This window comes from Ctenopharyngodon idella, chromosome 5 (assembly GCF_019924925.1).
Source record: "Ctenopharyngodon idella isolate HZGC_01 chromosome 5, HZGC01, whole genome shotgun sequence".
Lineage (NCBI taxonomy): Eukaryota > Metazoa > Chordata > Actinopteri > Cypriniformes > Xenocyprididae > Ctenopharyngodon > Ctenopharyngodon idella.
This window is the reverse complement of record NC_067224.1, coordinates 21,397,773-21,414,458: the sequence shown is the minus strand read 5'-3', so window position 1 is coordinate 21,414,458 and position 16,686 is coordinate 21,397,773. Positions and strand designations below refer to the sequence as shown.

General features: G+C 36.9%; 1 protein-coding gene across 3 annotated transcripts in view; it reads right to left on the bottom strand.

The window, feature by feature from the left end:
* Positions 1 to 920: 920 nt before the first annotated feature.
* antxr2a (ANTXR cell adhesion molecule 2a) overlaps positions 921 to 16,686 on the bottom strand; it is a 52,023-nt gene continuing 36,257 nt past the window's right edge. For 2 of the 3 annotated variants that reach the window (XM_051894989.1, XM_051894987.1), the window contains one exon: positions 921 to 4,081. In XM_051894989.1, the coding sequence (XP_051750949.1) occupies positions 4,043 to 4,081 (39 nt within the window). In that variant the 3' untranslated portion in view covers positions 921 to 4,042. Of the gene's footprint in view, positions 4,082 to 9,029; positions 15,108 to 16,686 lie in introns of those variants that run through there. The other variant, XM_051894988.1, reaches the window with a different exon arrangement.

The window sequence follows — 16,686 nt, the reverse complement described above, 5'->3', positions numbered from 1 at the left end:
TTCCACTTCATCAAACTTGGAAGAAGAATTAAAAATGTTATAATTCAGCATTTACAGTCCATAAAACATCTTTCAGACAGTGTGAACCTGTGATAATGAGCCATGCCACTCAACTTAAAGCGTTTTCTTAGATTAAGTGGAAAATCTCCTTTTGAGACCTAATGTTGTGTTAAAGGCACAAGTTTTGACTCTAAAAGAAGTGGTTTTATGGTCATAACCAGGTGCATGAAACGTCTCTTACACCTCATTTCAAAGGGAAATTATGAGCAGCACTGAACACTAAGTAGCTTTTGGTCACGCATAGCCGGGGTGCGAGGCACAGCTTGAGAGCAGGGTTAGGTGGGACTGCTGTAGGTTTAATGATGGTTGAGTGTATGCTTAACAAGGGCCTTGTGCGGCTGGCTGGATGGAGAACAATGACTTATGTGTATGTGTAACCTACTAGAGACTGGAATTGGGAGATATACCTATATGAGAGCAGGTGTAATGAATAAAAAAATATTTACATTATAATTTGTTGTATTATATTATATATAATTTGTTATATTATGGTATGCATTTCCAAATAATCTACATGAATCTACATGGATATGTCCTAAAAAGAGAAATGCTTTTTACCTAAAACAAATGGTCAGCAAGCAAGCAATAAATAAATAAATAAATAAATAAATAAAGTAAATTATGCATTCAAAATACTGTTAGCTACAGAAGAGATATGTATTTAAAACACATCAAGTCAGTCCGCTAATAGTCAGATAAGCAGATGTTTTGGTTTAAAGCAGTTTATCATATGAAAATATGGCTTTTAATAATTCACTGTTGCTGAGTGTAAGCTGTGCAGAATCATTTACAGTGAGTAATCTGCTTAAATGAATCATTAAAGTTCAGTGATACTGACAAGTGCTTAGAATGGACACAGGTTCACTTAAAAAAAGTGCCATTTATTTGATACAAAATGAAAATACAAAAGATACAAAAATGTTCGAAACTTCAATAATGGCTGAATAAGGAAAATGTGAAGATGAGATTAAATGAGAATCTTCTGAAATGTGTCATGAGAGATCATGAGAAGTGCTAAATGCTTTTGTGTGTATGGTGTCATTACTTCAGCGTAAGACAAGAACTGCAGAAAAACAGATGACTAACATGGTGACCATAGTCTAATTGCTTATGGTGGATCTGAGTGTCCCCAGCTTTCTGCAACAGATAAAACTATTTTAAGAAATAAATCAGCAAGTCAATGTGAATTTTTTAAAAAGAATGTAAAATGCAGTGTGTAGAGAGTTCTGCTTACTATGAGGGCAAATTAATTGCCCACTCCTTTTCACTCTTTTTTTTTTTGTGTGTGCATTTTTTCAAATGATTTCTGTGCACTACTACTGTTTACTTTTTAACCAGTGCACTAGTGAAGTTTATATCTGCAGACCCATTATTTTCAAGGGAAAAAAAAATCATAAAATGATATTATATTGTCAAAAAAAAAAAAAGAAAAATTTTGTAGAATTTAAAAAAAAAAAAAAGGTTACTATTGAAATTACATTCATTGGCCGGACTGCAGCGAGACATGAGGCACTATAATCACAAGGGATGCAAGTGCTAATGTAAAAAAAAAGACTAAACCCTACCTGGTTTTAATTAAATTAACAAATTATCATGACTAATACATTGTTTCTTTGCCTTTTAATAGTGCACAGTTGTCATCACTGAGTTGCTTAAAAACTAAATCTTTTTTTTATATCCAAATTCTAAAAATCAAAACTTTGTGATTTTTTGCACCTAAGACAGGTGCAATTATCGTATTTTACATTATTCTTTTTTTTTTTTTTTTTTTTTTTTTTACAAAAATTACTAATATATATTTTTTTTTTATAGCTGGTGCGCTTAATTCAATATTACAAAGAATAATTTCAATTTGCTACACAAATACGGAACGTTTTCAATCAGTTTCTCTCCACACGCATTTATGGGCCCTAAGACATATAAAAACACACAGGAACCACAATCAATATGAAAATATAAATATAACAATGTAAAATGCATCTTTAAAGAAAACATAAAAATAAAAGGTAAATAAAACAAGCAAAAACAATAAAAAAGAGAAAGCAAAGCAGATGTGCTCTGGTGTGGTTGAAGTGGACAAATAGCATGTAAGCAGCTGGTAAAGAAATTAAGCCATGTTGCAACTAATATGTAAATACCTAATTAACACTTAATTGACATTCTGTGATCTGTGACATATAAAAGGAAATATATATGTAAAATAAGTCTGAAAATTACACTCACCTATCTATCCATGAAGTGCATAAGCTTAACTTGTAAGTGCCAGTCTGAGAATGAACGTTTCAACTTCTCTATGTATGTATTCTGTTGTTTCTTTTTTTTTTTTTGGGAGGGGGTGGAGGGGAACAATAATTAACGTCCTACAACTATGACGACAGAAACAAAGAAATAATTAAGCGAGGGCTTTTTTCCCCCAATGGTCCTGCCATCTTGCACACTTGCATGCCCACCGAATGTGAGCCACTGCGCCCCATTCTGTTCCCCCCTCAAACTTGATGGTTGTTGAACTTATTTTTAGTGTCATTTGATAAGCTTCCCTGCTTGCACTGAGACATCCCACTGACCCAGCCACTGGTCATTGTCTATACCACTTCCCGTCAAAGCCGGCACGCTTTGTCAGATTTCGACTCGAATATCCATTTTGCATCTGAAGTAGCGTATCGAAAGTGACTGGATCGTTCGAGCCTTTTTCTTCAGCTGCCGCCCCCTTCCTCCCCCACAGTGTTTCCACTGACACTGACATCATTCACGATCGTCGTCATGACAGCGCGTTAAAGAAATCTAAAATAAATTTATATTGCTCGCTTTTCTGTGCGCAAGTGGAGGGGGGAGTGCGACGTGGATAATTTCTGGAAATGAACAATACTCATCCGTCCGTCGCCCCTTTCGGTTTGATCTTCCGAGTTTATTGGATGAGGGCGTCACTTTAGCACAGCTGAGGAACTCTTTAATTTTATTAAAAAAAAAAAAAAAATTCTATAGTGGTCAGACCTTATACAAAAGATGAATCTCTAAAGTTGCCTTTAGATCAATTAAAGTTTGATATTCCTATCCCAAGTGAACTTGAGCACAACATTTTTGGAGATCAGTTGGGTGGACAGTTGTATTGATGCACTAAAACCTTTAACTGAGGGGCATGTTTCTGAATTGTGACGGTCTATGCATTAGTGAGCACAGAACAGACTGCCAAATAAGTGGGGAGGAAGCACCAACCACCAGAGATAAATCTGTCCCTCAAAACCTTGCCGGAGAGCTTTGGTCACAGGGTGTCTTGCGGTGCAATAACGCTCTATTAATTTCTCTGCGCTGTCCTCGCATTGATAGAAAGGTGTCTTCACAAACTAAAGGGCAAAGTCTAACTGCGTCCAATACCTTAGGGCATTCTGTCTACAATTTGTCATGCGTGTGCACTTCTCAGTGTTAAAATGACAAGATCTCCAGTCAAAGAAGCCCCGCTAGGCATCCGACGATAGTGGGCTTGGAGAGATTTTTGTGAAGAGACATTGCCAAGAGGCAAAGTACTTCTGCACTCCATGAGCCTACTGGGATTAGTTCTACTTCCCAGCCAACGGCAAAGAGCCTCATCTCATTCTGCTTTTTTTTTTTTTTTTGAAATTTTTTTTTTTTTTTTAAATAGCCTCCGTCTGTGTCCATAAGATTAGTTTTTTTCCTCAGAAGGCACAATATGGTCAGAACATGAAAAAGCCTTTGCTGTGCATTAAAGCTAACCAGATCGGCAGCAAAATCAGACACTTTTTTTTTTTTTTTTTTTGTTAATCTATTTAGTCATCCGCTTGCCATTCAGTAGCTTGAAAGATACCAGAATTATAAGTTTTGGAAAGGCAATACGCAATCGTTGAACCAAGATACTCTAAAGTGGCCAAAGACAAGCTATGTCATCTCGAGGAAATGATGCTTTTTTTCTGTTGTCCCATCTGATATACTTGGAAGTCAAAGTATTTCAGAGCCTGGAGACTGCCGTCTATTGGTGCTGCACCCGATTGAAGTTTATACAGCGTCCCTAGAAGAAAAAGAAAAAAAAGGTTAATTGACTGATTAATTCATTTATTTTTAGTAATTCATGTTGTAGTATTATTACATTTATTAAATGATTGGTAACAACAACACTAATAATAATAATAATAAATATTATTGGTTTGTGCCTATTTAAGACATGATGTCAGAGTGGTAAAATATAATAAAATAAAATAAAATATAAAATAAAATATATTATATAAAATATGGAAATAAAAATATAATATAATATATTATATATTATATATATATTCTTTCTAAAATAACTGAATTTGTGAGTGAGACCAAGGAATTAAAAAAGGTGGAACTTGGACAGTATTCCAGTTCTTTCTCAGGTCCATCTTATACCATGGAATGAAAAGCATCTTTATTACCCCCAAAAGATGTATAACTGTATGTACAGACATGAATCATCATGGCTTTTTGTCATAATGGCCCTTACATTACTTGTTCATATCTGATTCCATTAAAGAGTAAAATATTATAATACATATGGGCCCTATTTCACAGACAGGGCTTAGACTAAGCCAGGAATAGGCTTTAGATCAATTAGGACATTTAAGCAGCTTTTAAGCGTGCCTAAAAAAATAAATATATAAAATATTACTGGTGTGCATCTTGAGACAAAACAATGGCACTGACATATTTTAAGATATGTCAGAGCAAGTTACTTTCAGTTAAAACAGCTCAAACACGCACTTTAGTCTGGGACTAGGCTTAAGCCTTGTCTTTGAAATAATAATAAAATTTAAATGTATATCATATTAAATTACATAAATAACAAATGTCAAGTTTGGATACAAAAATATAAAAAGAGTTTTCTTAATAAAATTACTGATCAAATTTTTCCAGTGTATCATACCCTGTACCCTGACATAAACAAACATAAAAACAACAAACTTCAGAATAAAACTGTCCAAAAGTATATATCTTGATATAAGTATATATCTATGATTAAATTAATCCTAAAATGTGGTGGTTGCTCCTGCTTTCATTATGGCACAAAGTGTCAGTGTATCACCCACTGCTCTATAGTTTGTGTTTCATCAGCTGGAGAAACTGGGTGCAATGGCACCAAGAGGGAGCTCTCGCCTAGCGTATAACCACCATACACACTCACTCCCACACTCCCACACACACAAACACACACACACATAATTATGTGTGGTGCAGGATTCATTAATGCTCTAACCCAAGCACTCGTATCATTGAGAGTTAATATATATATTCCCAAACATGTATGATTGATAACTAGTGTGTAACAACCAACAATGAAAAACTAACGCCTGCCCTAGTTTCAAGTCGCAACTGGCATTAGATATTGGAAGAAACCCAGCGTCTTCATAGACTAACCACGAATAAAGGGCTTTACGTTGTCCCTGCATTGTAAGCCAAGTGAGGCGCACCCTCTGCGATAGATCTCACTCCGTCAACAAATAAGGCACATCAGATGCTGTTTTGGCCACCACCAATTGTGTGGCTAAGTTTACTGGATTTTGCAGGCTTTGAAGCAGAAACTCTGAAAAGCTGTCCGCCTCCACTACTATAGCCGTGATGGGGCTCTGCCGTAAGATTCGACCAGGTGCAGAGCAATACGGTCATATCCAAACCCACGGTCAACCCATTTTAACTCTATCGCTCCCGGGCAAGAGCACTCGGCGTTGGATACTATATCTAAGCAATGTTGCACTGAGACAGACAGAGCCCACCTGTGCCATGAGAATAGACAGACCATGGGCTAGATATCAAGGTGATATTATTGGATAGAATGTTGTGGGTAAAAGAGTATGCTGAAGAGACATTTTTAAGTGTTTTTCTCACTCGAGACATGCAAAATGTCATATCAAAATGTAACATTTCCCTTGTGTTTTAAATGTTTATATTGTATAAAAAATATTGTATTTTATACAAATGACTTTGATATTTGGTTTATCTTTACAAAATGATCCTGGATCCAAGTTTTAGAATCACAGTGTATAGTCTTTGTGCTAAATTGGTCAATATGCAGCTCAATTATCACGTATGATAACATGAAGAGACAAATATCAAACGACGTCAGTTGAAAGTTCTTGAATGCATAAAAGCATGAATAATTACACCACACAGTGTTTATTAAAAACTGGAAAGACACTAGATTGGACTGATCAGAGATTTCTCATGGTTTCATGCCATCTTTAAGAGATCACACAAGGCTCAGTTCATCAAGAGCTTCACCTCTGTGACCCCACACATATGCTACACCTATACAGATCAGTCAAACAGAGACAGCCTGTTGGGGGGGCCATCATTACCCCTCCATCTCTGCTCTTTGGAGCGCTTTTCGAGCCGCACCATTCTGACGGCCATCAGACTTTACAGAAAGATGTCTGCTGCTCTGATTAGCCGTGTGCTTGGGCACCTGTCCAAAAGAGTCTGCATGTGTTTTTGCATTTCATCTTCTGCTAGCCACTATCTGGAACAGCTTGATTCCCCCAACCCTGGAACTCCCAGAGGAGTCGTCTTGCACTTTCTGTTCTTTAAAGGAGTGAGATCCAGGAATTGAGAAAGGTGGAACTTGGAAAGTAGCCCATGTACTTTCAGGACCATCCTATTTCATCCCATATTCCTCTCAAAATTTGTATAATATTATGTACAGACATGAATCATTGTGGCTGTTGGTCAAAATGGCCTTCATGTTACTTGTTCATATAGCTGATTTCCTTAAAAATAAAAGAAAAATTATATTACAATAATAATAATAATAATAATAATAATATGTATAATTTAAATTATATATCATTTAAATTATTATATAATTTAAATGGTAAAATTTAAATAATATACATACATACATTCATACTTTTATTTAGCAAGAATGCATTTAATTGCTCAAAGGTAACACTAAAACCTGCAACAAAAATTTATATTTTAAATAAATGCTGTTCTTTTTAACTTTCTATTCATCAAAGAATTACTGAAAAAAACACTAAAATATTATGCAGCACAACAGTTTTTTTTTTTTTTTTTTTGACATTGATAATTAAATATGTTTCTTGAGCAGCAAATCAGCATATTAGAATGATTTCTGAGGTATCATGTGACACTGAAGACTGGATGCTGAAAATTCAGCTTTGATATTACAGGGATAAATTACAAATATATTTTTAAGTTGTAATAATATTTCACAATATTGCTGCATTTAGAGACTTTGCATAAGAGACTTCTTTCAAAAACATTTCTTAACCACAAATATTTTTTCTTTCAAACAACCTTTCTTTCGTCTATGCCTTATTTGTAAAAACTACTGTGGGATTACACAGAATAAGGTCTGTCTTCTAAACCCTTTCCACATATTGAACATTTTAGAAGATCAAAATGGGACAGGAAGTGCAGCTGCAAACAGGCCTAGGGAAAATGCCAGAATGTGAGCAATCCTGCACTCTAGAGCTGGCCCCCACTATCTCCACACCCATGGTCCACATACGGCCCACATAGCACCGCCATCTGGTCTGGTGGAGATTCAGAACCAAGCCAAGAGAGCCTAAAATCTAACGCCTGCTGACAACTTGGATAAATTTTACAGTCATTAAAAAGTGATATAGGCACTGAAACAGTGAATACATTAAAAGCCTCAAGAAAAGGACAGTTTGAGCCATCAGAAACAGTGAAGAAGCTCTCAGTTTTACGGTTCTGAAAGTGTAGCTGCCACGGGTGAATCAAAACGGATCCTCTGACAAGCATTAAATTTTGAAAAAAGCATGTCAGCATGAGTCTCACAGGCTCTGGAGGACCTAATAATGCTCTACCCGCAGCTTGCTTTGAAAGTGAGATTTGAAAGCATGGTGGTGATCCCTGTAATTTAAGTCCACAGCCACAATGAGCCACAATGTCTTTGGAGGCGCATAGACACCATAAATTACAAGGGTATAAAATATCCTCGCCTGCTGACACAATATTTACAGCAAGTCCTGCTGGCTCAAATCAAGTCTTCTGGGTAAATAAAGTGGCATATGATCAGCAATCAAGAGCTGATGACTACCGGATTGACCCACGAGACAGAAGGAGAATGATGGTTTTTAATCTCAAGACACCGGTAAAAAATCCAACACTGACATTAGGTGTCATGATGTTTACAAATTGGTCATTACTCGCTCACATTTTTAGCATAACATTAAAGGCAAAGTTGACAGTAAACAAAAAAAAGACCCTCTAAGCCATTAACCCCTACTTTCTGCCTCAGGTCAGTCTTTACATTTACAGTTCCAGAAAATGCAGTGCATTCCATATAAACTATACAGTGTATGAGTGGTTCTCAACTGGATTGGCCATTGGCCAATCCAATATATATATATATATATATATATATATATTATTAATTGACAACGTGACTACGAAGTTGAGAAGCATGCTCGTAATTTGTTTTGCTCTTTATATAGAGTGAAGTGATATACAGTGCGCACATCCGCACCACCAAGGCATGGACTCTTCAAGAAGTAGAACCTGATTTCACAAAGTGCAACATCTTTGTTGATCCTGGAACAACTTCAACCAATCAGATTTGAGGGACAAGTTTACAGTTTCTGTCAAGTTTAGGTTTACAACCAGGGTTAGGTGCTTCTACATCAGTGTTATTCACCTATCATTTCCCTCTGATTTTAGGGATTACTTTTGAGTAGGGTTAGGTTTAGGGGTAGGGATATGGATATGCTTAAATTTTCCAGTCCAGGCTCATTAGAAAAACGTAACGGTGTTAACATTTTTGCAAAATGCAAAATACGTTGCGTCGTGCACGTTTCTCGACAGTATCAAAGTGAAATGTCCAGTGAGTGGCGCTAAAACATGTTTAGTTTTTCCGGAACAGATGAAAGTGAATATGGCATTTCTGAATTGAAATGTCTGGTGAGTGGTGCTAAAATGCTCCATTGTGTTTAATAACGTACACCTACACTAAAACCTAAACCTACCCGATAGTGTTAACAAAAGCAAATGTGGCATGAAAACGCAATCGGGACCATGGCATTTTAGCTTGTTTTTGAGCTCTTTTACCGTTACTCATTTTTCACGGGATTCGTACCTGAACTCTTCGCATCACAAGTACAATTCTGTACCAGCTGAGCTACAGAGCAAGCTTGTCACGTCAGTGAAACTGAACATATGGAGCTGGGTAAATGATGCAAACTTCAAAATATATTCGTTTACAAATCATGCACTATGGTAAAAGTGTTTTGAGGTCATAACATAATTGTTCAAGTATAGCCACGTGAAAACAAGTCTTTATTAAATTCATAATCTGGCCCTGTAATCATAATTGTGTGTGAAAACGATTAAAAGTGCTTGCTGTTTTACTGCCTCTAGTGTTCATTTCTGTTAGAAACTGCAGTGATATTTACGTATTGGTACGTATTTTGCGATTTGCAAGGAGCGTTTTTCCAATGAGCCTGTGTTGAAATTTTCAGACAGGAACATTGTTTCAGGATCAAAATATATGTTGACCCAGGAACGCATCTAACTCAGCAAAATCAGTACGTGCCTTCAAGACCCCTAAAGATGTCCTGTGGTATCTGGCACCAAGACGTTAGCAGCAGATCCTTCAAGTCCTATAGGTTGTGAGATGGAGCTGCAGTGGATCAAGACTTGTTGATTCAGCTCATCCTACAGATGCTCAATCAGTTTGAGAACTTTGAGGCCATGGCAACACCTTGAACTCTTCATCATGTTCCTCAAACCATTCTTGAAAAATGTGTGCAGTGTGGCAGGGCACCTTATCCTGCTGAAAGAGGTCACTGGCATCAGGGAATAACATTGCCATAAAGGGGTGTACCTGGTCTTCAACAAGCACCCTGGTGCCATCATTTCCCCAGGTAAACGGCGCAAACGTGATGTAAAAGAAAATGGGACTCATCGGACCAGGCGACCTTCATCCACTGATCCAAGGTCTAGTTCTGATGCTCGTGTACCCATTTTAGGCACTTTTTACATTGGACAAGGGTCATCATAGGCACTCTGATTGTTCTGCGGCTATGCAGCCCCATATGCAGCAGAGTGAGATGCACTGTGTGTTGTGACACATTCCTCCCATAGCCATCATTAAAATGTTGTGTGACTTGTGCCACAGTAGACCTTCTGTTGGCTTGGACTAGACAGGATGGCCTTCATTGCCCTCATGCATCGATGAGCTTTGGATGCCCAACACCTTGTTGCCTTGGAGCAACTCACAAGCCTTGCCTTTTCAGAGATACTCTGACCCAGTCGCCTTGCTGTAACAATTTGGCCTTTGTCAAAGTTGCTCAGATCTTAATTCCTGCCCATTTCTTCTGAATCCAACATGTTGATTACAAGACATGATTGTTTGCTTACCATGTAATCTACTCAGACCTTAATATGTGGCCTTGTTAGGAGATGATCAACAACAGTCGCTTCACCTGTGACTGATCATAATTTTTTGGCTCATCAGTGTATACTATATATTACTGTATATTACATGTAGCTGAATCTAGTTGTTTACTTATGTTCACTGTAGGTCTATTTACAGAGCTGGTTCTATACAATAACTTTTTAAAGACGAATGTTAGTAGATTGTTTGCCTCCGTTGCCGGTCGCAAAACATCAAAAATTGTATTTATTTTTTTTTTTTTTTAAAGAAGAAAGAAATAGAAAAACAACCAGAATGGCTAGGACAGTGGTTTTTAAACTGTGGTACACACTGCACAATGTAAATTTTATTTTAAACTGTCATGTTTTTTTCTAGTAGCTGATCTATTCACAATTAAATCTATAAATTAACCTATAAACCCTTAAATTAACCTAATAAATGATTCTCCATTAAGCCCTATACAATAATATAGTTTTGTGCACCTAATCAGTTGACCCACAGACCACATTATGTTAGTAGTGTGATACCTAAATAGGTAAGGACTTATGACGTAGCTATCGCTTTTTATTTGTTAATGAATACTGATGATAGTTCACCATGAAATAAAATTGTGTGCCACTCCTTATGTTGTCGTATCACTTTCTTTCTTCTGCAAACAATAGAAGTGATTGCCAACATTCTTTAAAATATGTTTTGTGTTCCACAAAAGAAAGTCATACAGGTTTGAAACGACACAAGGGTGAGTAAATGGACACAATATTCATTTCGAACTCTCCCTTTAACACACATAGAATCTAAATATTTACAGTAATCGCCTCATTTAGAGATGCAGACAAAATTAGGACACCAAGTGGACTGTTTCTTTAATTTAGGGATGGGAAATCTAATGACTCAGATTTGACTTAATGATTACTGTTCAATAAATTGTCATCATTTACTCACCCTAATTTCGCTCCAAACCTGTAGTGTTGTCACGGTACCAAAATTCCAGTAGTCGGTACCAATACCATAAAAAATTTACAGTTCTCGGTACCAATTTCGGTATCACAGCAAAATCTGTTGGAACTATTTTACTATTTTATATAGCCTATTTTAAAAACATATTAAATATGGTAATCATACATATAAATATTTGGAGCGTGTGTGTATGTTTTTGTGTGTTTTATCTTCACACATTCAGGCTATATTTGATTTAGCGCTGCCAGGGAAAGCAAAAGTAAAAATTACGTGTGTGTGAAAAGCGCTATACAAATAAACTTGTTATTAGACAAAGTCTAATAACAAGACAAACTGTGTTCAATAGAAACTGACGTGCAAGCAAAAAGGTTTCTATCCTACGGTGTTTTTTCTACTTCACCACAGTAAAGAATGTGAATAGCCTATAATAGGCCTAAAAGCGAACGAAAGGAAGAAACGTTATAACGCACCTTATAGTGAGTGAAGATTTGGGAAAAGAAACAGAGATTCCATGTTCAGTGGAATAACTAATGGAATATTGTTAAATTCTCTGCTAATCGGGTGACCAGATCGTGATTCGCAAAACAGAATACAAAGCTTAAATTTATGGACTCTCGTACCTCTCTCATTCGGCATGAACCAAAATGTTTCCATGGCTGCGATGTCACATTTAATTGCTAACCTATTATTTCTTTTGTAAACAAAGCTTTGTGCTTCACTCGTGTCATATTCAAGTAAATGCTGGCACAGCCCTATCAGTGGGTACCGAATATACCCGGATTCTCGGTACTACCGGTACTACAGAAACGCTGGTATCGTCACATTTTCAAAATTTCAGTACCGACTTGGTACCGAAGTACCGGTACTTTTGACAACACTACAAACCTGTATGACTTTATTTCTTCTGTAGACCTCCAAAGAAGGTATTCAGATTTTAAACAGCATGAGGGTAAGTAAATGATGACATAACTTTTCTAATTAAGAACTAATTTCTGTTTTTCACTTTCACTAACTTGTTCTCGATTCCCAAAACTACCTGAATTCAATGTCAGTTTAGTACCAATGAAGACTTATTGCAAAGGTTGCTGATCATCTGATATTTGGAGATGACTTTCTCTGAGGAACCAATGTGTTGGAAGAGATCAAGTTTACAAAGCTCGGCTTAGCTGCATGGTCACCAGAAAAGTCTTTTCCTGTGAAAGTAGCTTAAGCAAAGCTGCACTACATGTGCAGATGTTTTCTGCTCCCCATCCTGTCTTTCTTTCCCCGGGTTTGTCAGAAAAAGTGCACATCATTGCCAGCTAACAGCTCTGGGCACCATCCCCTGGTTGTTTGAGAGAAAATGCCAGTCATTTTGGCGGAGCGCAGGCGCTCACAGACGGCACAGGCGGGCACAGATGGCACTAATGGACAAGCAGAATCCAACAGAGGGAGCAGGAACGAGCCACCTGAGGAGAGCTATTCCAAATAGCAGCAGTGAAAGCCAGGCCCTGCTCAGCTTTAGCAAGGTTACCACTGCAGCGTTTCATCATAAAGAATTTAAAGTGATAAAATAATCATAAGGGTGGAGAAATCTGTTTGGCCGGATGCCAGCAGATCAGATGGGAGGAGACTGTTCTTAGTTAAATACATGTTTCAGTGTAGCAAAACTTGAGACAGCAGGTATCTGCTTCAGCTTGCCAGTTGAGGAGCAGAAATTGTTTTTTTGTGAATGTAAATCACTAAATGTTTTATGCTCCCGAGGTTTCACGTTTAAAACGATGTTCATTTTAGTGATTAATATACTGTTCATGATCATTTTAGGCAACCTGAAAAATGAACTGATATGATATTGTTTGTATGATGCAAACATCCCCTTCATGTTTTTGCAATGTAGTAAATGAACATTTGTTTTTTAAAACTGTACTTTACACAAGAGACAGATGCAAATTATGAGAGCAGTAATGTGCTTGTAGTTCTTGTGTTTAATCACCGAAACCCCTCAAGCCACCGAAAACTCCACTTCCTCACTTCCATGCTTGTATGTGACTATTTCCCTTCTTCCCCTCCTCAGAGAAATCTCATGACACTGCAAATGAGCATCCAAACAAAGCTGTTGGGCTCATCTGTACTTTTTCATTTCTGGCCTTTCTCTGCAGCTTCAACTGGCCTGCAGTCAGGCCCCTAGACATGATAAACATTCAGCTGCACAAAAACCATAAGCTTGCATACAGGCTCACAGTCCAAGAGAAAACACACTAACTACAATTTAAAAGTAGGGCTGTCAAAATTAGCATGTTGGCACATTTAACGCTACTAATTTAAAAAAAAAAAATCTGTTAATTCATATCTTCAATCTGACACTATAACTGTTGTTTTTCGTTAACCACACTGTATATATGTAGGGTTAATTCTGGATACTTGAGACATTCCTAGTCATCTCAATAGCAATAATCCCAATTCACCCCTAGATATAAATTATATACGCTATTGCCATTGTGAAGTATTGCCATTGTCCCAAGTATTGTGAAGTATTGCCATTGTCCCAAGTATCCTAAATTAACCATTCATCTATACAGTATTTATATAGGCTTGCTCTGGTAGTCGGCATTACCGGTGTTACACACTGTTCGGCCGTACACCGAATACATTACTTGCTCACTGCGGCACTGCCCCCACTGTCATTTTGCTTTATAGATATAAAAACCATTTCATTTAGGTGGACAACGGACGCTACAACTATAAACTGAAAGTGTCCGCTCTGCTCCATACAGCACAAGCTGCAGAGTGCCAACACAGTGAAGGAGTCAGACTTTAATTTACGTGCCGCAAATTACGTGCCCCAAGCAGAGCAAATGCTTTCAGTTCATATATATCGCCACCTTGGAATTATAAGGTTCTTTCTGCATTCTGACCCATTTTGAGATATTGAGCTTCAAAGTTTTTTCATTCCATACTCCTTTGTAGATATAAAAAAAAAAAAGTCTTAGAATGTACACAACTTAAAAAAACATCATATAATGTAAATAAGTTGTCACAGAATAAGAATATGTAAATAACTCAATTTTGACAAAAATGTCAGATAGAACCTTATAATTCCAAGATGACGATATATATAAATTGTATACAACATATATATATATATATATATATATATATATATATGTAAAAAAAAAAATTGTATTATTAAAAAACCTATTTCTTTATAAACATTTAATAACATCTTAGTTGACGTTAAGCCTTTAAAACTAAATGTGTTAACAGCGTATTAACTTCAAAAGAAATTAATCGTGATTAAATATTTTAATGGATTAACAACCCTACCAAAGGAAAAAAAAAAAAAAAAACTCCACAGAGTTGCTGAGAAGAGGAATGTGCAAAAAGCAGAATAAGTATCCGAGTGTATGTTTGTGTGAACCTCCCTTTCCCCTTGGACTCCTCTGTCTCCCCCTTTGCTTCCACCAGCGTGGAGGCGGGCGGGGTCACATGCGATCTGGGCCAGAGAGAGATGGGAGGTATGCGACAGGAGTGCCGGTAATTGGAGGGAGCTGTCAGGATGGAGCAGTGCTGCGTCCATGTGAGATTCCTGCCATTTGGATAGGACCACACACACGTGCCAGGGCGCCTACCATCCCGTGGGGTGGCACGCATTAAAGCTAGTGATGAGGCTAATGTGTGTGGAATCGCTTCTGGCACCAAGCCCACAAAGGGGTCAATGGGTGACCTGTTAGAGAAACTGTAATGTAAAGGAACATCTTCAACTATTTAAAATACTAAATTTTAAGGTGTCTTGGACTGTTACAATCTGACTGACTCTGTTAATGCAGCTCATATTATTTTTTTGTCTTGCCAGTGATAAAAAAATTATGATCAATGACTATTTATATGTTTATAATAATCCCATATCTATATATACTATTCTTTTGAATAAGGAGAAAACATAACTAAAATGATATACAGGTAAGTGTTTTTTAAATACAGCAATTTTACTTGCCACATTTCTACATCCTGGGTGTTAAGATATTAGAATATAAAAATAATAATATCAAAATAAAAAAGTTTGTATACACTTAATCATTTACTAAAAAAAGTTTCAAAGAGTTGAGTCTGCACATATTCTCTTTTATTTTTAATTTAAAACCTCATGATGCTTTTACGAGCAAGTTCCCCTCATTATTTAATGCAAAAAATTCAGCTTTAAATTACAGTAGAGAAAAGGTTTATTTATGTGGTGCTATAAAGCACAGGAGTGTAAATACACACTGGATGCACACCCTGCTATATTCAGTAGTAACCCTGGTGATAAACCATCTTGTTATGTCTACTGGGGAAAATATGCTTATCAAGCCGCATGGTAATGTAAGCAGTAAATAACTTGATCATTGCACAGCAACAGTGGAAATCTAACAGCATGAAGCAGCTTCAGGCCACACTACATTACTAAGGAGAGCTGTGTGTTCGTGTGTTTTTTTTCTTCCTAGATCACAACTGTGAGAACTGGGTTAATGTGACCTGAGTTGGTCAGACAACAACTGGTCAGGAGGAGAACACACACACACACACACACACACACACACACGTTAAAGCATAACACTAGTACTTTAACAGAAGATCATTCTCACATACAACCATTTAAAATTTTGAAACACTGCAGTGGCCTGAAATGTACACCACGTTCCAAATTATTATACAAGTGACATATCAGTAAGATTTCAGTACAGTAAACATTCAGATTTTAGTTTTTCTAAGAAAATGTTTGTTTGTTTATTTATCCATGTCTTTTTAGATAACTGGTATCAATCTCAGACAAAATAATTTGCCAGGTCTATGGAAACCCTACTTAGAGGATGTTCCACATTATTAAGCAAGTCACAGTTCTCAAGCAATATTGGGAGGAAGAAAGATCTTTCTGAAGATGAAAAGCATGAAATGGTCCAATGTTGTGCAAAAGGCATGAAAACAACTAATATTGTGTGAAAACTGAATGGAGATTATCAAATTATCATAAGATTTGTGAGTGATTTAGAGCACAGCAGAACTCTGTCTATTATTAATAGAACTTATTAATGAAAGTTCCTGTCAAAAAAAATGTATTAAAAGGGCAGCTATAAAAAAAAGCCAGTGTTGAGCAGCAAACAGGTATTTGAAGCTGCTGGTGTCTCTGGAGTCTCAAGAAACTCTCCATGCAGGCTGGCAGTTGTGCGTAAAGATGCATTTTAGTCACCACTAACCAAACCTCACAAAGAGAAACATTTACAGTGGGTGTTTCCATAGACCTGGCAAATTATTTTGTCTGAGATTGA